The 27,860-nt window shown below is 45.2% G+C and overlaps 1 protein-coding gene across 4 annotated transcripts in view; it reads right to left on the bottom strand.

The window, feature by feature from the left end:
• The window catches only part of LOC147891390 (phosphoinositide binding protein), a 42,712-nt gene extending 15,633 nt beyond the window's left edge, over window positions 1–27,079 (bottom strand). For all 4 annotated transcript variants that reach the window (XM_087389280.1, XM_087389282.1, XM_087389284.1 and 1 more), the window contains exons 1-3: window positions 26,821–27,079; window positions 26,430–26,557; window positions 25,661–25,829 (exon numbers count right to left, since the gene is read on the bottom strand). In XM_087389280.1, coding sequence (XP_087245406.1) covers window positions 25,661–25,829; window positions 26,430–26,543 — 283 coding nt within the window. In that variant the 5' untranslated portion in view covers window positions 26,544–26,557; window positions 26,821–27,079. The remainder of the gene's footprint in view (window positions 1–25,660; window positions 25,830–26,429; window positions 26,558–26,820) is intronic.
• Between the last annotated feature and the right edge of the window lie 781 nt (window positions 27,080–27,860).

Here is a 27,860-nt window from a genome sequence, read left to right as displayed (position 1 = left end):
TGAGATGGCCAAGCTGGCTAATCTTATAACAGAGGAGTTCTCTGAATGCTTTAGGGATGAACTACCTTATGGGTTACCTCCAGAGCAGAAAGTTCAGCATAAGATTGAACTGATCCCGGGGGCAGAGCCTGTAAATAGACCTCCCTATAGAATGAGTTTTACTGAAGAAGCGGAGGTGCGTAGGCAACTGGAAGAATACCTCAAGTTGGGGCAGATTCAACCAAGTTTCTCACCTTTTGCTTCACCAGTGATATTAAAGAGGAAAAAGGATGATACGTTTCGCCTCTGTATAGATTACAGAGCATTGAATAATATCACTGTTAAGCACAGGTATCCGATGGCTCGGATTGATGATTTGCTAGATGCATTACATGGAGCCGTGATTTTCAGCAAGATAGATCTTAAGTGCGGCTATCATCAGATCCGGATTAGAGCCGAGGATGTGCATAAAACCGCTTTTAGAAGCAAGTTTGGTCATTATGAGTTTTTGGTAATGCCCTTCGGACTTACCAATGCTCCAGCGACCTTCGTCATGCTTATGAATGATTTACTACGTCCGTATATCGGAAAGTTCGTAGTACACTTTATTGACGATATCTTGATATTCAGTAAAAGTGTTACTGAGCATTGTAAACACTTAAGGATAGTGTTCAGTACTTTGAGGAAAGCCAGTCTTTACGTGAATAAAAAGAAAACTATACTGTGTATGGTTAGGCTTGAGTACTTAGGGTTCATAATTACTCCACAGGGGGTAGAAATGGATCCGAAGAAAGTGGCTGCGATACTAACTTGGCCAATCCCTCAGAGTCTGACCGCGTTGCGATCATTCTTGGGATTTGTCCAGTTTTATAGAAGGCATATCAAAGGATATTCCGAAATAGTATCGCCATTGACTGATCTGACCTCAGATAAAGTACCTTTTATTTGGGGACAGAATCAACAGGAAAGTTTTAACACCATAAAACAAGCTGTGGTCTCAGGACCGGTGTTAAAAATAGTTGATCCCCAGAAACCGTTGTTCCTAGAAACCGATGCAAGTGGCATTGCGGTAGGAGCAGTCCTCCTTCAAGAGGGAAGGCCAGTAGCCTTTGAAAGCAAGAAGCTTTCTCCCTCTCAAAGGAATTGGCCAACTCATGAATTGGAGTTGTATGCAGTTATCCATGCTTTGAAAACATGGAGGCATTATCTGTATGGTTCAGAGTTTTATGTGGATGTAGATCATGATACTCTGAAACATTTTTGTAAACAACCTGACTTGAGGGGCCGCCAAGCTAGGTGGGCAGAGCTCATGCAGGAGTTTAATTTAACGATTCGGTACCGAAGAGGAAAAGACAATAAGGTAGCTGATGCGTTGTCTCGCATTATGCACAATCTGAGTTTCACGGTATTAGAGAGTGCTCTAATGACCGAGATCAGAGAAACTCAGAAGGTGGACGAGTTTGTCCAGAGCTTATGGCCTAAGGCTCATGTGTTAAAACCCGGGGAAAATGAAATGGATGACCTGGCATCCAGAAAAGGCCAAACTTATGCAAGATATACCATAAGGGATGGTATGCTAGTTAGAAATGGCAAGGTTGTAGTACCTGGTCAGAATGATCTCAGGCAGAGAGTCATTCGACAATGCCATGATAGCCCGTGTGCGGGACATCCAGGTGTCGAGAAGACGGTGTGGTTTTGTTTCAGGAGATAGAGGATATTGCAAGGCGCAAACCAACAAGAATCCTGGACCGAGGAACAATGCAAATACGAAATCGGAAGATACCCACGGTGTTGGTTGCATGGCATGGTCAGCCTCTATCCGAAGCTACCTGGGAGTCCGTATATCAGTTGCGGAGAGTGTTCCCAGACTTTATCATCGAGGACGCTGATGTCTGAAGAGGGAAGGAATGTTACGCTCTAGCCGAGGTAGCATGACCTCGGAAGAATCAGTCGACATTTCCCTTATAGGATCTATTTTTGTAATATATGTGTTTGCGCTTTATGTAAATGATCGGGAGGGATTAATGTCAAGGTCCTAGGTGAGGGCTGATAGCACCAGACTAGATAGATCTGAGACCAAGGGCCTAGTGCAAAGATTGTGCCTAGGGGCAAGGAATTAAATGCATCCCAAGAGAGGGGTGAAATGTTGCATTAGGAAGGCCCTATATGGACGACATGTGGCATCTAGATCTATCTAGGGATTTGGGGTCTGTCCAGGCTAGTGAGAGAATTGAAGAATGAGGATTTACGTGATTTCGATATAGCTCTCTCTCTCGCTTGCTTGAAGTCTTGGCAGAATTGGCTGGGTGGAAACGAAAGGTGCTACTCCCGTGATCTGTAAAGATAGAAAGGCAGATATATGTGATAGGGGATGGGATAGCATTTTTGTGGTGGTTGACAGAATGACAAAGCGGGCCCATTTCATACCCATTAAGACCCGTTATTCAGCATCATAGGTTGCTTGGCAGTTCATCGAGCATGTTTTTGAGCATCATGGCTTCCCTCAGGAGATTGTCAGCGACACAGATGCAAAATTTATGGGTCACTTTTGGTAGGAGTTATTTACAGCAGTGGGTACTTCTCTTACACCTAGCACTGCTTACCACCCTGAGACGGATGGACAGTCAGAAAGGGTGAAGAAATGGCTAGATGAGTATTTGAGGCATTTCTGTCATGACACACAGAAGTCTTGGGATAAGTGGTTGGCACTTGCTGAATTTTGTTACAACAATACCAAGCACATCTCTATTGGCATGAGCTCGTTCGAAGCTATGTATGGATGCACAGTGGGTATGCCATCTTTAGTTGCAGACATGGCTGTGAAAAATCAGCAAGCAAGAAATGACTTGGAGAGTATGGATGCCCTTCTGCAATTGACTAAAAAGAATATGCAAGATGCCCAAGCCAAGCAGAAGAAGTATGCAGATGAACACAGGAGGTATCTGTCTTTTGAAGAAGGGGATTATGTGCACTTACGCCTCCATAAGAACCGTTATGCCTCGCTGAAAGGTAACACCAACACGAAGCTTGCTCACACGGTCCCTACGGGATCATCCGCAAAGTTGGCGAGGTGGCGTATGAGTTGGAGCTACCCAGGACCTCCAAGATTCATAATGTTTTCCATGTGTCCTGAAGCGACATGTCGGACAGCATGTCCAAGTCCTTCTTGAGCTACCACCTATGGATGAGGAGGGCCACATACTCTATGTTCTGGAGCAAATCATCGGTTTCAGGGATCACATACTCCAAAACAAAGTCTACACCGAGTATCTTATCAAGTGGCAGGGACTCCCTGAGGATGAGAACTCATGGCAGCCAGAGAGCATTGTCCAGCACAATCCCTATCTCCTACCGGGCTGACTATTCTTTGCTGTTTTCTGCACCTATTTAACAGCCTGCATATGAAATTTTGAGGGCAACATTCTATGGGAAGGGATGGCTGTAATGGAGGAGAAAAAGAGGCCAAGTTAGAGGCCCTTTAGGTGGTAAATGTGGAGGGACTATATAAGTCTCCATCCACCCCCTACTATGTACTTTTTTGATCTGACATCTAATCCTATCTACTCTCCCTCCTCCTTCCTGCTTCCTGCTGTCTACGTTCACACTCTCTCTCTCCTCCCTCTCTCCCTCTCTCTATCCCCTCATCCTTCTCTCTCTTCCTCTCTCTTTCCCCCCTCTCCTCTCTTCTCCTTCCTTCCTTTTGCTATTCTCTCCCCATCTCCAAATGTGTCCCTCCCCCCCTTCACTACATAATCCATATCAATATGACTCTCCTCTGACAGAGGCTGAGAGGCATTCAAAACCATCTCTTTATAATGATCATGGGCTAGATAGCTGTTATTCACAATGAGGAGTCTCCTGTGTGACAAGCGATCAGCTGGAATTTCATGAAAGGAGATCCTCCACCAAAGAGGAGCATGATCAGAATGCATGAAGGCATCATCTACCCATAAAGAATAAGTGAGAATGTCACCATGCTGCGGATTGATTTTGTACCAACAGCGATCCAATCGAGCCTGATACAAAGACTGAGCATTATGCTGAAAAGTAAAACCTGGCGGCAGAGGGGAAGCTTCCTTCCAAAGATCAACAAAACTGAATTGCAGCATTAATTGAGACCAACTTTGTCTTTCCAAAGCCAGCATATGTGTGTAACCTGATGTATTATCACCTTGCCGAGAAGCATTATTAAAGTCACCACAAAGAAAGGCATGCTGCTGCTAGGGATATCGCTGCATATTATTATCTCTATTGCGAGAGGATTGAGGAGCATACACCGAGGCAAATTCAAATATTTGTCCCTGTATAAGACACTGCACAACCATTCATCTTCCCTGTGCATCATTGAATGCAATAGTAGGGTGAAAATCATGCTTGATTAAAAAGACCACCCCGAAAAGGCATGCTGCCATGCATATAAGATATCATAACCAGCAAAATGACCATGCTGTCCAGCATACATCTGCTGATTATGCTCCTACAAGGCAACTATGTCAGGCGGGAAACTAAGTAAGCAAGAGCTTCAACGTAGTGATTCTAAAGAAGAGAGAGCTTACTACTGCCACTGACATCGGCTGGGAGGTGATTTGATGTGCATGCGCCCATGATTTGACGTAAAGCTAGGAGTAAACAAGTCTGCATTATTATATTTGATATCAAAGCAGTCGTGATTGGGTTGGATCGAGGACTCATCAGCATGACGATCTAAGGGAACAATTGGTGACGCGTCGGACCTTTGATCTGATTTTTCGTCAAGCCTTAGCGTGACTCCACCAGGAAGCTAATAGAGGAGAGGGGAATATTGTCTTGCGGAATCTGGGGAAAAGACAGAAACTGACGCACACGCTAGTACGGATGGTTACTGTTAGAATTCCGTGACGACACGTGGAGGGACTAGCTGTGCAATATTGTGGAAGATGAAAGTAGCGTAGTTGGGAACAGTTACGGCTCTAGGTTGAGGTCATGACAGTATTCTGAAAGCGAGTTAGTGGTAGTGGTGTGTTGACGATTTTTGCCTTTTTGCGGGGATGAGGGAGCCCGTAAGCGGTTCACGTATTCTGTCTGATGACTCAATCAAGGTATGGTTGTGTTAGTCTGTCTGCAAGGTTCGTGCGTTGCGATGGACGAATGGTTGGGTTAGTCTGTAGAGATACGTGTATTGCTGTGATCGAATATGAAGAAGCTTGGTCATATTTAGCCGTTTCATTTCGACTGAAAGCTGATATGGTCATCAATAGCCAAATCGACGTCACATACATGAATTCGATCAAGGAGTCCCGCTGAGAATGATGGAGTGGTTTCAGGGTCAAGTTAATCTCGTCATGCAGCAGAAATATGACCAAGAAGCTCTCTATGCCTTCTAAAGTTCGTTGGAATATATACTTGTTTAATTGCCTCCGTGTTTAAGTTAATTCAGATTGCAGGAGTTTCCCTAGCATAGGGAAAAGAGGGTTTGGTTACAGTGTGATATATGCCTGATTAGCTGTAAATTTAGAAATTGGGCTTTTGATTTGTAAATACAGTTTCAAGCGGTGTTTTATTATTTATTCCCAAAAAAAAAACCCCCATCGACCTAAAAGGAAGTAGAAGAAGAAGCTTCTAGGATGGATACCGTAGAGTCGGGAGTCCGACCGACCCCGCAGGTGTCGCACCCAACAGGTCATACACTATCTGGCAGAATTGCAATGTTAGAGGATGCCTTGCAACAGATTTTAGCGCAGCAGTTACAAGCAAATGTAGGGCAATCTGAGCTCAGGAAAATGGTTCATAGTATGTCTGCTAGACCATCTCGTGAAGAGAAAGGCAAATCCCCAATGGAACCGGAGTCCAGTGTTCATACGGTCGAGCCTAGGAGGGCTAAGGTGCCTAATATTGCCAATTATAGGCCAGAAAAGTATTCCAGTCGGATGTCTGACCGTAGTTCCGATATCATTGAGACCTGGTTACACAAATGGGACAAGGCCTTCGCCATTTGTGAAATTAGGAATGATATGAAGAAAATCCGCAAGGCCACCTATATGTTTAATGAGGCAGCGGATAGGTGGTGGATAAAACAGCAGAAAGATGCAGTAGCATCCACTACTTGGGAGGGGTTTAAAAAGGAATTTAGAAAACACTTCTTACCTCCTAACGAAGCATCCCGAGCTTGGGATCAATATCGAAACCTTCGTCAGAGAAATTTATTAGTGGCGGAATACACTGATAAGTTCAAAGAAAGTGTAAAACCAGTTGAGACTCCTAAATCAAGTACCACCATTGGAATGAAAAGAAAAGTAACACCAATGGCAGCCCGGGCTTGGTCGAAGTCTTCTTTGACCAATCGTCGGTACAAGGGAGTATCGACCGGCTGAGATGTGTCGTGAACACTTAGCTTGAGCCCGACCTCCATGGGAGTTACTACTTTCCTGCAATCCTCCATCTGAAATCTCTTCAGAAGTTATCTGCAATATTTCTCTTGTGAAATGAAGATCCTGTCTTTGGCCTGCTTTACTTCAATCCCAAAAAAGTAATGTAATAACCCAAGGTCAGTCATCTCAAACATGAGTAGCTTCTTGACCTGTGAAATCTTCTTGACATGATCACCTGTCAAGATAAGATCATCAACATAGAGGATGAGTACTAGTCGCAATCCCTTCTCAATGAACAAGTAAAGGTTTGCCTCAGCAGGACTCCGACTTAGCCCTATCTTCTGAAAGAATACATCAATCCTTTGGTACCAAGCTCTAGGGGCCTGTTTCAGCCCATATAATGCCTTCTTCAACCTGCAGACCTTTAATGGGGACCCTGGATCTTGAAAGCCCGGTGGCTGCTCCACGTATACCTCCTCCTCCAGGGTTCCATTAAGGAATGCGGACTTCACATCCATTTGAAAAATAGGCCACTGGAATTGGGCAGCAAGGGCAATCACTGTCCGGATAGTAACCATGTGGGCTGTGGGAGCAAAAGTTTCATTAAAATCCATGCCTTCAGTTTGAGCAAAACCTTTGACCACTAACCTTGCTTTATACTTATCCAAGCTGCCATCTGATTTGTATTGAAGTTTGTATACCCACTTAGTGCCGATGACTTTCCGTCGCGGGAGCCTGGCCACTAAGTCCCAGGTATTGTTCTTCAGGATAGCATCCATCTCTGCCTGCATGGCAGCCTGCCATTCTGGATTGTCCTTCGTCTCCTCGAAGGTCCTTGGCTCGTCAAGCTGAGCCACCAGCACAAAATTCACGGATGGGGTCTTTTGAAGACGTTGGGACCGACGCGATCCGGAACTGCTATTCTCAGGTAATTTGGTGACCCGAGACTCTTCCAATGTCCTTAGGTACCATTGGGGCAACCTCTTCTGCTTCTCAGTGGGAGGAGAAACTGGAACTTCTTCTGGAACATCCTGTTCTTCCTGAGTATCTTATGACATCAGCTTCTGATTTTGCCACCTCTTGGATGGTCAACCTGGGGCGGGGTGGGTTCGGGGGTTGAACAATCTCCTCCTCCTCAATCTGAGGCTCCTCCTGGAATTCAGGTTCGTTTTCCTCAAAGATAACATCTCGACTGATAAGGATTTGCTTCTTTACTAGGTCGAAGAGTCGATAGGCCTTGGATTCTTCGCTATACCCAACAAAGATACATTTTCTGCTTCAAGAATCGAGCTTAGTCCTGTCTTCCTTGTGCACATGCACCCATGCGTTAGAACCAAAAATGCGAAGATGGGTGATAGAGGGCTTCTTACCATAAAATGCCTCATATGTAGTCTTGTCCTTGACGGCCTTCGTCTTGGTTTTGTTGAGAATGTGTACGGCTGTATTGATAGCTTCACTCCAATAGGCTTTAGAAAGGTTCCTCCCTCGAAGCATAGCAAGCTCTGTCTCTGTGGTGGTTCTATGCTTCCTCTCGGCTACCCCGTTTTGCTGAGAAGTATGTGCTGTGGTGAGTTGTCGCTTGATCCCATGCTTGCGACAAAATGTGTTGAACTCATTTGAGGTGAATTCTCCCCCCCTGTCTGTGCGGAATGTCTTGACATCCTCCCCTAATTCCTTTTCAACTCTGGCCTTCCAGTCCTTGAACTTCTCGAAAGCCTGAGACTTTTTAGCCAAACAATATACCTAGGTCATTCTACTGAAATCATCCACAAAGAGAAGTGAGTACCTAAATCCTGCCCACGATGCTATAGACATTGGGCCACAAATGTCGGCATGAACCAACTCAAGTGGTTTGCTGGCCCGAAACGAGGCCTCTTGTGGGAACTTATCCCTGTGCTGCTTGCCTTCTAGACAAGCCCTACAGACATCATCCTTGCCTGTAATTGGTGGAAGTCCATCCACCATCTTCGACTTTGACATTTCAGCCAAGATTCCATAGCTGACATGACCAAAGCACTCATGCCAAAGTTTGGACTTTCCGTTGTCTTCATGAACCAACATTGCACTGAGACGGTACAGTCCGTTCTCTTCAACTCCTTGAGCCACCATCTGTCCATTTGCTTTGGATGTCACGGTGACCTTACCATCTTGAAAGAGAACTGCCATGTTGTTTTTGTCCATCTGACTTACAGACAGTAAATTCTTGCAAAGGTTGGGTACATGAAGTACTCCAGAGATATTCTTCTCCTCACCCGCGGTTGTAATGAAAGGAATGCTACCGATGCCCTTCACTAGACACGTCCGGCTATCCCCGACAAAAACTTTGGAATCCGGGTGTGCACTTTCCATGGTTTTGAACCAAGTCCTTCTGTTGGACATGTGCTTGGAAGCACCACTTCAACATACCAACCCTCTTTACCTTCACTGACTGCATATGCTGAACAATGTTCACTGATTAAAAACAACTGTCCAGTCGTCACATTGGCAGAATCATTCTTAGGCTCTTCTTTGTTCTTGGCTTCTCTCTTCCGCTTCTGATCTGCCTTCTTCTTTCGGCATTCTTTGGCGGAGTGGCCAAGCTTTTCACAGTAATAGCACTTCATTTTCTTCTTGCGGTCAACGTCCTCTGACTTCTTATACTCCTTTGGCTTGCCTTTTCCAGGCTTGTCTTTGGCCACTAATGCCTTCTCGTCGGTTTGCGTAAAGAGTTTCTCTCGAGCCTCCTCCTGAAGCAGGAGTGGGCCAAGCTCCTCAAAGGTGATTGGCTTAGTCCGTTGACCCACAGTGACCGTAGTCACAAAACTTTTGAAACTCCGTGGCAACTTGTGGAGTGTGAGCAACGCCAATTGACTCGTGTCCACCTTCTGACCAACCGCTGCGAGCTGGTCCCGCACGACTTTCACCTTTGTCAGATGATCATGCACACTATCACCCTCATTCATATCAAGATTATAAAGCTGATGCTGAAGAGTAATGATACGGGCTGTATTATCGGCTTCATACAGCTCCTTCAGTATGGCCCACGCCTCAGAAGACGTCTCTGCCAATTGGATATGAGGAATCACAGCATCTGCTGTCGTGCCAATAAGCATTGCTACTTAGCTTGAGCATCCCTCTCCTCCCATGCACTGAGTTCATCCGCATCTGCTTCAACTATAACTTCACCTCTTTTGTCCACAATGTCCTCTGGCCTCTCCTCGGTCCCAATCACTATCTTCTACAGCTTCCGTGCCAACAGATGGCTTCGGATCTTGACTTTCCAGATTGGATAGTTCGTCCCATCGAGCTTTCCAGCTTCACCAAAATTGGGAATAAATGAAGAAGGAAGATGACTGGAGAAGGAGGAAGGACGAGCAATGGATGTAGAGGCTTCTGAACGCTGATCCATGTCGGTGAATAGCAAACTGAAAAACTGAAGCAACAAAGATGTACTGACCTCCCATGCTAGCCTGAGCTGAAAACAGAATCGCCTTTCTGCCAAGGGACTCCTTTCTTCAGAGAATGCTTTGATGAAGAAGAGTTGAGAGCCTATGGCTCTCACACCATGTTAAAGAATAGGAGGGAATGAATCACTCAAATCTCCACCCAAGATCTCTCCAACTCTTCCACACTCAACTCAGATAGATGATCACAGATGCAATAAACACTCACTCAGAGATAACTTAAACGGAGAGAGCAAGAGTATATTCGTCCACCAGAAGGTGGGCAAAAACTGGCTCTAAGGGAGCAATACAAAACTCAGCAAAGTGCTGGAAAAAACTGATGGAACTCTCTCGCACAAACTGAACCAGCTCTGAGTGCACAGCACAGCCTTGGAAGGAGGCTTACAGTCTTGCACTGGATGCTGGAATGACCGAAGGAGTGGGCCTTTTATAGGCACTGCCCAGGTCCTTTGGGTTGACCGACCAGCAGGGTCGGTACCCTGTCTGGTGGCCGACCAGATGGCCCTGGAAATCCGACCAGGGTTGGCCCTAGTCAGTGGCCTTGGTTGGGCCGACTTGGCCTGCCACAGGCCCCTATTTAAGGGTGCCCTGTGCAGCCAGTCTATGCAGCTGCAAGCGCCTCCAAGTGAGGCCCAAGGCCCCCTGTTTCTCTACTGTTGCAGGCAGCAACCAGCCCGTGTGCTGGTTGCCTATGATGTCAGCCTGAGTCTCTCTCTTTCCCAGCCCTCCTACCTCTCACTGCCCCTTGTCCCCTCAAATCCGGGGCTCACAGGTGGGCACAGTGAGTTTCTAACATTCAAGACTATGCTGAAAAGCTTGATTTTGAAATGACTAAACTTGCTCATGTAGACATAGCCCAGGGTAAGGCTTGGCATTCTAGGAAGAATCCAGCCATAGATTGGAAAAAGCACATTTATCAATTCAAGATGAATGATGTGATGTATGTCTTACGAGGTGAAAAAGATATATCTCAAGGACCGTTGGTTTCCGTGATGGAAATTCGAAAAGCTCAAGAAGAGTTTTTGTTTCTTTGTACAACATCAGTAGAGCCGATTGATGATTCTTCGGCTAGCACTGATGTTGCTCAAAATGGAGAGATGGCCAAGCTGGCTGATCAAATAGCAGAGGAGTTCTCTGATTGTTTTAGGGATGAGCTACCTTATGGGTTACCTCCCGAGCGGAATGTTCAACATAAGATTGAACTAATCCCGTGGGCACAACCTGTAAATAGACCTCCCTATAGGTTGAGTTTTACCGAAGAGGCAGAGGTGCGAAGACAACTGGAAGAATACCTCAAGTTGGGGTAGATTCAACCAAGTTTCTCAACTTTTGCTTCACCAGTGATATTAAAGAAGAAGAAAGATGATACTTTTCACCTCTGTATAGATTACAGAGCATTGAATAATATCACTATTAAGCACAGATATCCGATGGCTCGAATCGATGATTTGCTAGATGCATTACATGGGGCCGTAATTTTCTGTAAGATAGATCTTAAATGTGGCTACCATCAGATCCGTATTAGAGCCGAGGATGTGCATAAAACCGCTTTTAGAAGCACGTTTGGACATTATGAGTTTTTGGTAATGTCATTTGGACTTACCAATGCTCCAGCTACATTCGTCATGCTTACGAACGATTTACTACGTCCGTATAAAGTTTGAAGTACACTTTATTGACGATATTCTGGTATTTAGTAAAAGTATTACTGAGCATCATGAACACTTAAGAATAGTGTTCAATACTTTGAGAAAAGCCAGTCTTTATGTAAATAAAAAGAAAACTGTACTGTGTATGGTAAGACTTGAATATTTAGGATTCGTAATTACTCCTGAGGGGTTAGTAATGGATCCAAAGAAAGTGGCTACGATACAGACTTAGCCAATCCCTCAGAGTTTGACCGCTTTGCGATCATTCTTGGGATTTGTCCAATTTTATCGAAGGCATATCAAAGGATATTCCGAAATAGTATCGCCATTGACTGATCTGACGTCAAATAAAGTACCTTTTATATGGGGACAAAATCAACATGAAAGTTTTAACATCATAAAACAAGCTATGGTCTCAAGACCGGTGTTAAAAATAGTTGATCCCCAGAAACCGTTTTTCCTTGAAACCGATGCAAGTGGCATTGTGGTAGGAACAGTTCTCCTCCAAGAGGGAAGGCCAGTAGCCTTTGAAAGCAAGAAGCTTTCTCCCTCTCAACGAAATTGGCCAACTCATAAATTAGAGTTGTATGTTGTTGTCCATGCTCTGAAAACATGGAGACATTATTTGTATGGATCAGAGTTTTATGTTGATGTTGATCATGATACTCTGAAACATTTTTGTAAACAACCTGACTTGAGAGGCCGCCAAGCTAGGTGGGTAGAACTGATGCAGGAGTTTAACTTGACGATTCGGCACCGAAGAGGGAAGGATAATAAAGTTGCTGATGCATTGTCACGCATTATGCATAATATGAGTTTCACGGTATTAGAGAGTGCTCTAATGACCGAGATTATAGAAACTCAAAAGGTGCACGAGTTCGTCCAGAGCCTTTAGCCTAAGGCTCATGTATTCAAACTCGGGGAGAAGGATGACCTGGCATCCAAAAAAGGCCAAACTTATGCAAGATATGCCATAAGGGATGGTATGCTGAAAAGAAATGGCAAGGTAGTAGTACCTAATCAAAATGATCTCAAGCAGAGAGTCATTCAACAATGCCATGATAGCCCATGTGCGGGACATCCAGGAGTCGAGAAGACATATGATCTCGTGAAGCGAGATTTCTTTTGGCCAAAGATGAAAAAGCATATTCATGAATATGTGACACATTGTTTTTCGTCTCAGGTAAGTAAGGCAGAGCGGGTGAAGCCACCGGGACTTTTACAGCCCTTGGAGATACCACTGGGTAGATGGGAGAGCATTTCCAAGGACTTTATTGTAGGTTTGCCTACGACACAAGGTGGATATGATTCTATCCTTGTGGTGGTTGATCGTCTTACCAAGATGGCTCACTTCATTCCAACTAGAGAGTCTGTTAGTGCCCCGCAAGTGGCGGATTTGTTTATTAGACATATATTTCGTTTGCATGGATTACCCAAATCCATAGTGTCAGACAGAGATGTCAAATTTACCGGTCATTTTTTTACTGCGGTGTTTGAGACACTAAGGACTGAATGAGTAGTGGGGATCATCCAGAAACGGATGGTCAAATAGAAAGAATCAACCAAATTTTAGAGGATATGGTTAGAGCATATGCGTCATTGAGGCAACATACATGGGACAAGTGGTTGCCATTGTTAGAATTTACCTACAATGATAGAAAACATTCCTCTACAGGGTTCATGTAAGAAATCCTAGATTTACTATATTTAGAAATGTGCTAAGGAACAGAAAGGAGACTGAGATAGCAGAGAACAAGGAATAATTGTATTGCTTGAATGTCTGTAGGGTAGATGTTGTGTGTCATCCATACAATTGGGCCTCTCTTATATAGAGAGTGAAGAGTCACACATGAAAAGGTGTGTACTCCAAAGGGTATGTGCATGAAGAGGTGTGTACCCCTTGTGAAGGGTGTGACCCTTGATGAGAGGGTACATTTGTCTCTTCAATAGGATGTCTCTTGTGAAGGGTTGTGCCTCATAGGAAGTGTCCCGTCGGAAGGGCAAGGGTTGTGTCTCATAGGAAGTGTCCCGTCGAAAGGGCATACACTTCCACAAGTGTCCATTCATCAAACAATCCATAAGTCTAGAAATAGAGAAAGGAATACGTCACAGATCGTGACATCCCCTCCCACTCAAAATAAGACCCTGGTGGAGATAATGAATTGACGTAGAAAATATCACTGTAAATTCTGAAAATAATGCTGTAAAATGTCAGGGTACTGCTGTAAGTCTTCATCCGATTGCCAAGTAACGTCAGAGTCGTCCAGATCTCGAGCGTTCATGACTGGCTGAGTAAAGATATACTTTAGAGAGGGATGGTCTGTCTTGACCACAGAGTCGGCTCCCATGAGAAAACATTTCCAAGAGCGATAAGCATGTACAACGGCAAGAAACTCCTTATCATAAACCGGGTATCGGGTTTGGATATCAGAATGTTTATGGCTATCAAAAGCAATAACTCTGCCTTCTTGCATCAAGACTGCTCCTGTAGCGATGTCGGAAGCGTCAGTCATGACCTCAAATGGAAGGTTTGGGTCAGCAATAGCCATAACTGGTGTGGTAGTGAGTGCTTGCTTGAGTTGTTGAAAACTATACTCTGTTGCGGGAAGCCACTGAAAAACTGCTGTGCTTTTCAATAATTCGGACATAGGAGCTGCGATTTCGGAAAACTGATAGACCTTTGTATGGTAGAAATTTGCCAATCCGAGAAAAGAGCGGACATCATGGACATTCTTAGGAGTAGGCCAGTTTCGGATTACCTCGACCTTCTTGGGATCCACAGAGATGCCTTGAGCGGAAATAACATGTCCCAAATATTCGAGTTGGGTCTTGAAGAACTCACTCTTCTCAATGTTGATGTAGAGAGAATTTGCGCGGAGAACTTCAAAAACTTGGTGAAGATGTTGTTTGTGCTCATGTAGGGATCTGCTGAAAACGAGGATGTCATCGAGGTAAACGATGACGAACTTATCGAGGAAAGGCCTGAAGATGTCGTTCATTAGTGTCATGAATGTGGCCGCGGCATTGTTTAACCCAAAAGGCATGACCAAACATTCATAGTGTCCATACTTTGTTCGAAAAGCTGTCTTGTACTCATCGCCTTCTCGTATGCGAATTTGATGATAACCTAAACGAAGATCAATCTTTGAGAATTGTGTTGCGTGTAGAAGTTGATCGAAGAGGTCATCGATGCGAGGCAATGGATACTTGTTTTAAATAGTGAGCTTGTTGAGGGCTCGATAGTCGATGCAGAGGCGCATTGACTTATTCTTTTTTTCCACAAGTAGTACAGGAGATCCGAAAGGGCTGCGACTGGGCCGAATGTGACCTTTGTCGAGTTGTTCGGTCACCTGTCTTTGGATTTCTTCATTTTGAGTATAAGAAACCCGATAAGGAGGTTTCGACGGTGAATTACTGCCAGAAATAAGTTCGATTGGGTGATCCACTGGTCATCGAGGTGGTAACTGCTTTGGCAATTCCTGTGGAAAAATATCCAGGTAGGACTGGAAAAAAGGTTGGTTGAGGTATTCAGGAGGATCCTTAGTTGGTGTCTCCTCTACTGCCGTAACCAACAGAAGTGAAGTCTTTACTTGACGTTTACGAACCCACTTCTTTACTTGTAGGACAGAGGCAAGTGGGATTGAAGGAGAGTCCCTAGAACTAGTTAGCTCAATAAGTTTTCCCTGGTGGACAAACTGGATAGTATGGCTGCGAAAACTGATTGATGGATCATAGTCGTAGAGCCACTGTTGTCCAAGTATGACATCGTACCGAGAAAGAGGCATGATGTCGAAGTTCAACTTGTCCGTATAATGTTGGATGCGAAAAGACAAGTTTTTGATCCTGGTGTTGCACAAGAAAGTAGTTCCATTTGCAAGTTCAATCTGATAGTCCATGAGACTAGGACTGGTGGTCAACCGAAGTTTGTCGACCATATAACTAGCTAGGAAATTATGAGAGCAGCCACTGTCGATGAGGATAGTGACCGTTGTTCCACGAATCGATCCTTGAACACAAAGTACTTGAGTGGCCAGGGAAGGTTCGGGGTTACTGGCAAGACTCAGGTGGATGGTATTCGCCATTCGCACAGCTTTGCCTTTCTTGTCTTGTGCTGAGGTAGCATCTTCTCTTTGGGAAGTGCTAGGTTCCATATTGGAATTTTGCTTTGGTCGCTTGGGACAATCGAACCATCTATGGTCGCCTGTGCAGATGGTACAAAGTCCTTTTGTGCTAGAGCTGTTCTTCTTGTCAGTGGCCGCACCTTTATGTTGGGGATGTCGGTAATGACTTTGTGAAGAAGAAGAGGCACGATCCTTGGAGGAGTGCTTCTTTTAGAATCCAGCATATGATTTCTGAGTCTTCTGGGAATCTTGAGACTGTCGCTGACCTTGATTACCTGAGTTTTTTCGAAACCTGGTGTTATCTTGAGGACGAGCACCTTTGGCCATAGTAGAGTTCTGTGTGCGATTAGCACTCTGCTTCCCTGTGTTTTGGAAATCTGTAATGCGCTCTGCGTAAGCAATAGCGCCAGTTGTGGTGGTGATGTTTGCTTTAAGGACATCAATGCGTAACGAGGGATTTAGGCCTAAGATGAAAGCATGAAGGCGATCATCCTCAGTTAAACCATCAATCTCCAGCACCAATGTGGTGAACTGAGAGATGTAGGAAGACAGGGAGCCCGTTTGCTCCAACTGTCAGAGTTTTGAACGTGCTTGGAAGTCCGCATTGGCAGGTATGAACTACTTACGGAGCACGTGTTCAAAACGTTCCCATGTTAACACACTTTTGCCGTCCTTTAAGCATCTTTGCCACCATAGAAAAGCTGTATCCTTGAGGAGGGAGGCTGCCAAGGCGATCTTTTTGCCTTCAGTGAGGTCAACAGTATCAAAATACATGCGCATTTTTGGGAGCCATTGGTCAACTGTTCGGCGATTGCGTTGACCAGTGTAGGCTTCCGGAAGTTTGATGTCAAGTCTTTTAGTTTTGGAAGCTTGAAGTAAACGGTAGAGGGCACGTAGTTCAGTGTTTTCTACCTCTAGTGGGAATGAATCCGCATAGTCGTCTGGTTGCGTCACGTCATCCTCTGTATGTGTGGTACTTCGAGAATCTTGAAGTTGTTGAACTTTCTAGACCAAGTCGGAGATGCTGTCCTGAAGCTGGGAAATTTGAAGTTGCAATAGTGATTCGCCTTGTATGTTGACTTCAGGGGTCTTTTTTGGACTTGATTCTTTGATCTTTGGTGAGGCTTCACGCGAGCGTTGCGACATATCGGAAATCCCTGTGAGAAAAGCGCGAACTTGCGCTCTAGTTTGTACCATTTCTGGAAGAAGATTCGGGCTGCTCCTTGAGGTTGCTCATGTTGGAGGGGGCAGGCGAGGCAGGATGGAACCACCTGTGGAAATCTGGTAAAGGAGGTCCTGTCTGAGGTAACACTGGTGATGCTGAAAGTGGTGTTACTGCTCGTGAGAGGACAGGAGTAGGTTGCAGAGTCCACGGATCTGAGAAGGGATAGGGAGCTGCTGTCGGAAATGGAGGATATCCAGGAGAAAGAGTGCCTTCAGAGTGTAGATACTGTCTTGGAGAAGGTACAACCTGTAGAGGAGGATATCTGGGAGCTGAAGGAGGTTGAGAGTACCCTGGAGATACCGAAGGTGAGGGGTAAAATTCTCTCCAAAGATGGACAGCAAACTCTTGAGGTATATCGGGTTCTGGATATCTTCGTGTCTCGTGGAACACAACCTGTACTGTGTTGAGGAAGTAATGTAACTGAGGTGCCTCACGCAAAAGGTAGAGGATGTGGTCCAAATCACTAGGAGGGCACGTGACACAGAAGACCCAAGATGCAAAGGCTCCGAAATGGGCTGGTTGTGCAATCTGAACACGATATTGTGTGGTAGATGATGCCTGAGGTGTCCTTGAAATGCCGGGTGAATTACCAGGGGTTTCCATGCTTTAAGGGAGATTCTTTCATTTGCTGTAATTTGTTAATGGCAAGAGAATCCTTAAAAGCAGATTGGAAAGACTCCACCTGGCAAGGAGAGCAGGCTATCAATGGCGCAACTGGCTGCAGGTACCCGATTCTGGATCGTAATAAGGACTGGTGCACCAGGCTGCTGCTGTCATGGCGAAAAAAAAATCTGTTTGCAGGCTGTTTTTCGACCGAAGGGCTGACTGATGCTGTGCTCCCGTTGCAGGCTGGAAAAGAGCAGGCGAGGCAATACCAGCGGGCTGTAAAAGGACAGAACCTGGCAGCGACAGAGACAAAGGCTGGCAGCGTAGAAGGCAGATGGCTGGCAGCGTGCTTCAATTGCAGGGCTGGCAGCGAAAATGGGAATGCAGGGCTGCGCAGTAGGCTGGCATGGCTGGCAAAGCAGATGACTGCGCAGGGGGGGGGCAGCATGCTGGCGAGGAGATGCTGACTGCGCAGGGGGCTGGCGTGCTGGCGAGTTCTAGGGCTGCACAGGAAGGGCGTGCAGATCGGCTAGAGCTGCACAGGGGCTGGCGTGCAGATCGGCTAGGGCTGCGCAGGGCTGGCGTGCAGATCGACTGAGGCGGGCTGCTGCTGCGGGTAGTTCCGTACGGTGCGGGCCGTACGGAATATTAAAGAAGGGGCGCCTCTTTTCGTTGGGGCTGCCTAAAGTGGTTAGTTGCCCCAAAAATTAATTTGGGGGTTCAGTCAACCCTAGGGTAGCTAGGGTAAACCTAAGGGTAGGGGATGGGTTTATTTTTTTCCCATTTTATCCCTCTAGGTACCCTTTTATAGGTGCTTGGTGCCTAAAAAGGTGTGCCTATTCGAAGGGGTGTGACCCTTGGAATAGGTGCACCTTGTTATGAAGGGGTTTGTCCCTGTTTTTAAAAGGGATGTCCTTACATGAATAGGTGTGTCCTTTTGTCCACGATGGGGTGTGTCTCTTGAGTGAGGAGTCGAGACTCGTCATCAAAAGGTGTGTCCGATGATGGAAAAGGTGCGTCCCTTGGTTTTGGGACAGCCCAAGCACCTGAAAAGACACGATTTTTGTCGTGTCCATTCACATCAACTTGTGATGTGTGGGAGATGGAGAGGCCATAGATGACTTTAGGCAGGGTTGGCGCTTAAAATTTTTACGCTCATCCTCTCCATCTCTTCCATGCACAATGTGCACGGATATCCTTCTAGCGGAAAAGATGTATCAGATCGGCGCTAGAAGGTGGGGGGCATTTCCTACAGGCAAGAGCGAATTTTGCTCTGATACCACTGTAAGAAATCCTAGATTTACTATATTTAGAAATGTGCTAAGGAACAGAAAGGAGACTGAGATAGCAGAGAACAAGGAATAATTGTATTGCTTGAATGTCTGTAGGGTAGATGTTGTGTGTCATCCATACAATTGGGCCTCTCTTATATAGAGAGTGAAGAGTCACACATGAAAAGGTGTATACTCCAAAGGGTATGTGCATGAAGAGGTGTGTACCCCTTGTGAAGGGTGTGACCCTTGATGAGAGGGTACATTACAATAGAAATGTCTCTTCAATAGGATGTCTCTTGTGAAGGGTTGTGCCTCATAGGAAGTGTCCCGTCGAAAGGGCAAGGGTTGTGCCTCACAGGAAGTGTCCCGTCGAAAGGGCATACCCTTCCACAAGTGTCCATTCATCAAACCATCCATAAGTCTAGAAATAGAGAAAGGAATACGTCACAGATCGTGACAGTTCAGCCCGTTTGAACTGAACTATGGTTATAGACCAGCGAATCCAACTACAGTTGGAGTACCTCAGAAAGTACCTAGTGCCGCGAACTTTGTGGTTCAGATGCGGGAGATGCTAGCACTTGCGAGAGCTAACATCCGCCAAGCTATGGATAGAGCTAAGGCGTATGCGGATGAAAACCAATCCGCTAGAGAATTTAAGGAAGGAGAAAAAGTTTTTCTCAGAGTTCCTTCGCACTCTAAGTCTTTGACTGCAAGAGAGTGTGCTAAGTTATCACCTCGATATTGTGGGCCATGGTTAATTCTAAAAAGAATAGGCAAGGTAGCCTATAAATTAGAATTAACACAGGGTTGTAAGGTGCACCCAGTGTTTCATGTTTCTCGTTTAAAGAAATTTTTGCATACAGGTGACTCACTAATCGAGGGTGTTGTTTTGTTTCAGGAGATAGAGGATAATGCAAGACGCAAACCAACAGGAATCTTGGACCAAGGAACAATGCAAGTACGCAATCGGAAGATACCCACGGTGTTGGTTGCATGGCATGGTTTACCTCTATCAGAAGCTACCTGGAAATCCGTATACCAGCTACGGAGAGTATTCCCAGACTTTATCATCGAGGATGCCGATGCCTGAAGAGGGAAGGAATGTTACGCTCAAGTCGAGGTAACATGACCTCGGAAGGGTCAGTCGGCATTTTCCTTTAAAGGATCAATGTTTGTATATTATTTGTTTGGGCTTCATGTAAATGATAAAAAAGGAATCAAGGTCAAGGTCCTTGGTGAGGGTGACATGGCACTAGACTAGGTGGATCTAAGGCTAAGGGACCTAAATGCATGAAATGTGCCAAGGGGCAAATGGTTTTAATGATATCCCAAGAGGGGTAAATGATGCATTAAGGAGGGACCCTAAAATGAAGGCATGTGGCATACTAGATCCATCTAGGGAATTTTGGGGCTTGGTGGAAACTAAGTAAGCAAGAGCTTCAACGTAGCGATTCTAAAGAAGAGAGAGCTTACTTGATTTGATGTGCCTTCATGAGCCGGAGGTAGCTAGATGAGAATAAGTGCCGCCAACTAGAGAGAGTCAGTGTAGCTCCCATGGACAAAAGCAGGTCATGGATGACCTTAGCCTTCATCAGAAAGGGCTGCATAGGACTTACTGCTGCACACTCAAGACTGTAAAGCTGCCCCATTAGAGTAACAGCCTGCATTGCTAAACCCTTGCATAAAGGTCCTCCAGTTTGGACCATTCCTTGAACGCACTTGTCAATATCTACTGCAGGAGAAACCTCCTCCATGATGGTGTACACAAGGACGAAATGTGCCTTGGAGTTTTGGCTTCCCATTAAGCAAGCTCTAACCTGAGTCCACTTCTTGGGATTGGAAGGTCACTCAGGTTTATTCTCAAACCCTTGAACAAGCTCCAATGAGCCCTTACGAATGAACCAAATCTAGAGCTGTAGTTTCAGTGAGCGTAGTTTGTTCCGTTCAACTTGTCCTTGTCAGCCGTGCACGAGGGAGCCATAGATACGTGATCACCTTGGAACTATACCAACCTCAACAATGCCGTCGATCCTGCAAAAGAAACTGCCCCTACCGGATCTATATGATCTTGGTCAAGACACAGGCAATGGTTTTGTCCATGCGCGATGCGATAATTGTGGGTGGGTTATGGGCCGAAACGATACCCCGCTACTTATCCCTTTCGTTGAGAGTAGAACCGCCCAGCCGACCTGACCGACCTGGAACTCCTTGCCAATCAATGCTCTGGACTTGCTCTTGTTGATTGTGTGGGCTAGAGCACCTCAAAACAGCCTAAGGGAGGGTGCTGAAGCAGATCGGGGAAGGGACACACCAAATCGCAGCATAGATGGGTGGAAATCCCCCTCAAAAACATGTTACAAAGCCTCTGAATAGATCACGTCTATAGTACCCTCTCTCAATCCCATGCCGGCCTGAAATCTGATACTATGTGAGAGTATGCAAATGAGCAGAAGTATGCCACAGGAGGGAGAGAGAGAGAGAGAAGAAGAAGAAGAAGAAGAATATATTATCGTCCTCTGAAGACCAAAAATCGGCCTATGGGACCTGAAACAATACAAAACCTTACATACATAAAGACTCCTCCCTCAAAGGGGAGGGTAATAAGAGAAACTACCTTTATGTTTAGGTGAGTTTCTGTGCTTGAAAAGCTTAGATACAAATGTTCCTAAAGCTGAGGGTGACGCCTTATGTAGCAAATCAGCCAGTCTTTTATGTCCCTCAAGACGAGAGCTGAACTTTTTCCTAATGTGTGCATAGTAAGGGCATATCATTACCATGTGTTCTTCTGTTTCTGGCATACCCTGGTCACATAATTGGCATATTCTGCTCTCTCTTGGCATGTCTTTCTGTGTATATAGCAAGGGGGAACACCCAAAGAGGGAAGAACTGCTCCAAGTAACGCCAGAAAAGAGGGAAGGCTGGCCCTATAAATAGGGCAGCCTGGAGGCCGACTTCGGGACCTGATGTGGCCGACCTAGGGCCGACCAGCTGGTAAGCTGTCCCAAGCCAGGACCACAGCCCACTATAAAGGGCCTGCCAGGGCACCTAGGGTCTGCCCCAACGCTACCCCTAGCAGCCCACTGAAATGGGCCTACCAGCCCTCTACTCTCTGCCTATCCTAGACTGAAAGGGGGCAGGCACACCCACAATAGAAGCCCTCTCTCACTAGATCTACAGCTGAGATGCCCGCAACTCTAACAGGAGGTCCACAAGATCCATGCCAGCCCCAACCTGAAGTGAAGAACACATACAAGAGGCTAGAGGCTGTGACCGATGCCACCGTTGTTATTGAAGATGATGGTGATTGTTGTTGGTATTGGAGAGATGCAAGCATGCACTACTAACTTACTAACTGTGAATTCGGAATTAGCACACAGAGAGAAATAGCAAGAAATATAAAACTCACTTTATTGAGAAGCTTCAAGCTAAGCACAAAACACACATGCTAACAGATGTGCATCCCTACGGGGCTTGTTGCATCTGTTTACAAAGCTCTACATGAACCACACACACAAACTGCTTTGAAACAGGCCGAATATATAGAGGCCGCAGGAGAGAACCACATGAGGTTGAAGAGAGGCAAAGAATTGAGCCAGCAGCCATAGCCAATCCGGTGAAGAGGTCTGACCCCCCTCCCTGCTCATAGAAGTCAAGAGCTCCGACTCTCATGGGAGAGTCAAGCTCACGGCTAGTCCATACACAAAAGGACTTCTATACATAGGAACCACATAGAATTGTGCATGAGATCGTGCCACAAGACACTTGCATTTTCACCCCTCCACTGACCCCTTTGCATTTCTCACCACCCCTTGGAGTTTACCACACCATTCAATACTAACAAATGCTAACAATTGTGGAGTTGTAAGAAGGCTCAAATGCAACACGGAGCGACTACAAAGAGACATAGGCTTCATATTCATGGGGGCAAGCAAGGCTCTTACACAGTCTTGGGACTACTAACTTACTAACTGTGAATTCGGAATTAGCACACAGAGAGAAATAGCAAGAAATATAAAACTCACTTTATTGAGAAGCTTCAAGCTAAGCACAAAACACACATGCTAATAGATGTGCATCCCTACGGGGCTTGTTGCATCTGTTTACAAAGCTCTACATGAACCACACACACAAACTGCTTTGAAACAGGCCGAATATATAGAGGCCGCAGGAGAGAACCACATGAGGTTGAAGAGAGGCAAAGAATTGAGCCAGCAGCCATAGCCAATCCGGTGCAGAGGTCTAACCCCCCTCCCTGCTCATAGAAGTCAAGAGCTCCGACTCTCATGGGAGAGTCAAGCTCACGGCTAGTCCATACACAAAAGGACTTCTATACATAGGAACCACATAGAATTGTGCATGAGATCGTGCCACAAGACACTTGCATTTTCACCCCTCCACTGACCCCTTTGCATTTCCCACCACCCCTTGGAGTTTACCACACCATTCAATACTAACAAATGCTAACAATTGTGGAGTTGTAAGAAGGCTCAAATGCAACACGGAGCGACTACAAAGAGACATAGGCTTCATATTCATGGGGGCAAGCAAGGCTCTTACACAGTCTTGGGACATGGCAGCAAAACAAAAGCTGATGCTTGTAAAAGGTTTTCCTTTGCTGAGGACTTGACTTTCTCTTCCTTGACTTTGTAAAGGCAGTGGGGCAGGTTGGACCTTTATGGACACCTCCATCTTATGAAGGAGTCCATCATGGAAGTCAATAGTGTCAAATGGTTGGCCACAAATTAGAGGAAGACCATGTACAAATTTTACGTTAACTCCGGAGCATCTACATGAAAGCAACGGTCACGCAAAGATAGGCGTACATCTATGGTCCCCGTTGTGGTGGCATGCTTAAAGTTCCACTAGTTGCACGTGCCATTGTCTCAATCCAGTCTTTGAGGTTCATCATTTTCAAAGACTGGAGTTGGGCGCAAATCGTTATGAACATTTGGCCAAAACATATTGCATTCTTCCTTGACATCCTTTGAGCCTCGCATTCTCTCAAGGTCCTTTATTAAATTTCATGTCTTGCAACCATGGGGCTTCTGTATGAGCTCATGGAGAAGATGAGGGAGCAGCTGGATACTATGATCGATATTCCAGCAAACAGTACAAAAAGCACATCCCTTGTGTGTGGAAAGGTGAGATTTTGTCATTTCTGAGAATTAAGTTTGGAGTGGTATCTTTTCCATTCTTTGAGCCATGGTCCATGACTCAGTCAATCATGTAAACTTGTAATGTTTTAAATTATAATCAATTATGGATTATGGTTTGAACTTTGCACCTCATAATTTATGTGGAATATAATGCAGTCTTCTTTGCATGCTGCTGGGTTTATCCATCCCATTTGTAGAGGCAAGGATCATGAAACTGACCAAGAGGTACGGAGTACATGGATGGCAATCACAGCAAAATAATATGGAGCTGCAGATGAGTCAGTCTTTGCTTGTCTTTCCCAAAACCTTGGTCTACACACTTGCAATTATAGCATGATAAATTTTTATTGGGTATTTCAGGCAAAATTAAAAGACCAGCTCAGTCCCAATTGTGATTGCAAGGGATCATTCTTAGTATGTCTGCAAAGGACAAGCCCATCATGTTCATAGCAGCGGAGTGGTGGAACCCCAGACCTACAAAGACTCCATCTTGCTTTCACAAAGTATTAGTGCCTTTGCATGTGAAAGAAACTGGCCTACATTCTCCCTCATTCACACAAAAAAAAAGGAACCAATTGAAACCCACACAGATGGAGAAGCTTGTTTTTGTCCACACAAACCTCTGTCTCACAAGGAACATCAATGAAAAATCAGCAATGTGAATTCAGTCATGACATTAAGCTGTTGTTTTAGTATATCATTGTTTCTTGACCTCCGAGTTTTGAAGTTTGCTGAATGTTCTTTAACTCTTGAAAATTGGACCTTAATGTTGAAGTTTGCAATCGGACCTGTGCAGTTTGTAACTTTGTGAGTAGAGCTTTTCTAAGAATATGTACGCATGTTTGTTTTTCAAGAAAACTTATGCTACAAAAAATAGTACTAGTTTGGAAACTACATAACATTTCTTGGTTTCAAACGTTTGGGACATTTGGACGATCCAAATGGTTGGTTGCAACTATGCTCTCAAGTATGGATCGTGCTGCATGATATTCTTATAGGTCAAATGAACCCATGTAGCGTATATGGCTTACACAGCTACACACACAACCCATGAAATAATAGGCTACAAGATGGAGTAGTTGGATTACGAGGACCACACATAACACAAAAGCAATAGGACACACATAACAATGAAGCCACAAGAGTCCCATAGACACAACATACTAACTCCAACCACATGCTCCTAGCTGAATTCGTCTTGATTAGTGGCCTTTGGATTCCTGTTCAAAGTAATCATTAGATGCACGCTTCCACTTGTTCATCACTCTACACACTTGTTTTGCAGGGTGCTTCTACTCTCCAACTAGTAAGGCCATGTGTTCTTTGTGCACAAGTCTCAAACCTGAGCAGCCTGCACACAAGCCTAGTACCCCACAGCTGCCTGGCTGACTGACATATCCTTAGTCCTTGCCAACTACTATGCCTGTGGCACAAAATAACCCCACTCAAAGAGAGGTCGTGGATCATGGAAGACTCATAAATAGCAGCAATTCTAGAGCGAGTAACCTGTGAACTATATTGACACGGCCACAGAGGCACACACGAGACTTGGAAGCAAGAAACAGCGAGATTTGCAGGCCACTTCTTGGCAGATGCCTGCTCCCACTCCATCCTGTACCTGCCATCTGTCATGGACATCCCCCCTACCCAGAGCAGCCCATATGCCACCAACTAGCAGCAGCAGGAATCCACGTAAGATTGCAATGCAGGCAGACCACATGGGACTGCAAGGTCGGCAGCAAAGGCACGCCACTAGCCATGGCCAGCAAACAGGACTACATGTAGGCAGAGCAGGGTTGGTTTGTTTATCCTCCTTTCCTTTAAGACAGTTGTTCCCACAAAAAAAAGAACTCAACCAACCTTTGGCAGCTTTGTTCCTGTGTCCATACCGAGACTCGAAACGTGCAGCATCTTCCAATTTCTTGCAAGGATCGCAAATGCGAACGGGCACTTCTCCTTGCCCACGCAAATTCATTCTTTGCTGAGTGCAGTTTCCACAAAATATACCTCCACATCTACGACAATGGTGCTGAAATCCAAGTGATAGTCAAGATGAGCAAAGAACAAGAGCTCTCTCTCTCTCTCTCTCTCTCTCTCTCTCTCTTAGAGGGAAGAAGGAGAATTTACAGGCCACAAAGGAGAGGAGAGGAATGGAAATAGAAACACGAACCATACATAAGGAGATGTGTCGGACACTTTGAAGACAACCTGTGACGTATTTTTTTTAAATTGCTTTAGAGACGAAGCGCGCAAAAATAAGTATGGCATCAAACAGCGCACGAAAGCGTCCCTCACCTATGTAAGCCACGCAAAGGGGGGGGTATGCAAGGAACTCACAACATAAACACACGGAAAAATGACAGCAGAAGAACACACATGCAAAGAGAGATTCAGAAAGTTGAGTTGTGATGAAAGGTGTGCACAGAATCTTACGTAGGGCTCACAAATTCCTACATGGGGCGAAATACTAGACGAAGGAAGACCACCTTCTTATGATACGCTAATAAACCATCTGGTTTTCGGGAGAGTGAAAGAAATTTTCCAGCTCGGTGCTCAGTAGCAAACCCAAAACGATAATAGATAAGATGAAAACACAAAAAATAAAAGGGACCACGTATGAGCAGCATACCTTCCGATTGAAGAAGGAAAAGGCCGAGGCGCAACCTTGGCAATGAGTAGCATCTACTACCCATTCGTTGCCTTTGAGTGCCGGCTTTGGCGGTAATCCGATCTTCTCCAACATTGCTCTTGAAAGTCCTGTTCCTCAAAGCACATCAAAGCGACAGTTGGTGTGAAAGACCACAAATTGTCTACGATCAAAAGCAGATAGCTCCACATTGAGATTACACCCCTGTCCTGCCCCCCTCCCTTCACATTCATGTTGCTCTTCTGTTCAAACATAAAACTCTGACACGAAAACTTCATTCGATACCGACCGACTAAACAGTCCTCAAATTACGATCGCCCAAAGAAGCAGCGTCGAAGAAATAAAAAAGCCGTGTGCAGACAGACTAAGAAACCTTGAAAATTCGACTCCGGGGCTGAAGGAATGGGTCGATCTGGCTGGCAGGGGCAAGGATGAATTCCGATGGCGTGGAAAAAAAAGGGTGGGGACTCGTTATTCTTATTTCTACTTTGACCCGCCCATGGTGGTCAATGGCTTGGCTATATCTCTATATCTGAACGTTAAATGGAACTCATAAGGCCTCCCTTGAGATAAGGAGGGTGGAGATGATGAATTGAAAGAGATGAGGAAGAGAAAGAGAAAGAGAGACTAAAAATGTGGAGTTTTTCTAGAGGAAAGAGGAAGAGAAAGAGAGAGAGGCTAAAAATGTGGAGGATTTCTTGGATCAATAAAGTTTTTTAAAATAAAAAATGGCTATTTTTGCTTCTTGATGAATTGCCTTCACTTAGACCTACCTATGGTGTGAAGGAAGGCTCCAAGAGATAAAGGGGGGAGAAAGAGAGAGAGAGAGAGGAGGAGAGGGGAGGGGAGGAAGAAAAGGTGGAGATGGTGTGTAAGAAGACTTGAGGAGATAAAGAAGGGGAGAGAGAAAGAGAGAAAGTCAACCACTTTAAAGTCTTCATTCAAGTCCAGTAAAAAAGAGAAGCCACATATCAACATATTGTCCAATAGGAAAAATGCACTTCCAAGAAATTTTAATATGCATAATTTCTGCTTTGCCCAAATTGCATGTTGCTAAGGCTACCCCAAGGGCAGGCCAAAAATCAATTTCTATTAGCACTCTATATTGAAAAATGGGAAATTGCTCCTGATGACAAGCGTAGCAGAGGTGAAGCGCTCGCAGTCTCTGGCGGAGATTTCGACTTGCAAGGTTGAGAGGGTAAATGAGAACAACGAGAAAGATATGGACAACCTGTCTTTTGCAGTTGCGCTTAAGAAGGGTTCTAACTGCATGCAAGCAGTGGAGCTCGCCTGCCTGGAGCACGTTCTCTGCGCCACGAATATAGTTGTGTCCTTGATTGCAGGCTTTTCATGCTCCTTTTGGAAGGGTTCCAATGGAGGACGAGTTCCCAAAGTGGTTCCATACAACGTATG

This window comes from Dipteris shenzhenensis, chromosome 18, assembly GCF_047967505.1.
Source record: "Dipteris shenzhenensis isolate YYH24624 ecotype China chromosome 18, Dip_SZ_1.0, whole genome shotgun sequence".
In the NCBI taxonomy this organism is placed as follows: Eukaryota; Viridiplantae; Streptophyta; class Polypodiopsida; order Gleicheniales; family Dipteridaceae; genus Dipteris; species Dipteris shenzhenensis.
The sequence above is the reverse complement of the archived record's forward strand: the minus strand, read 5'-3'. Positions and strand labels throughout refer to the sequence as shown.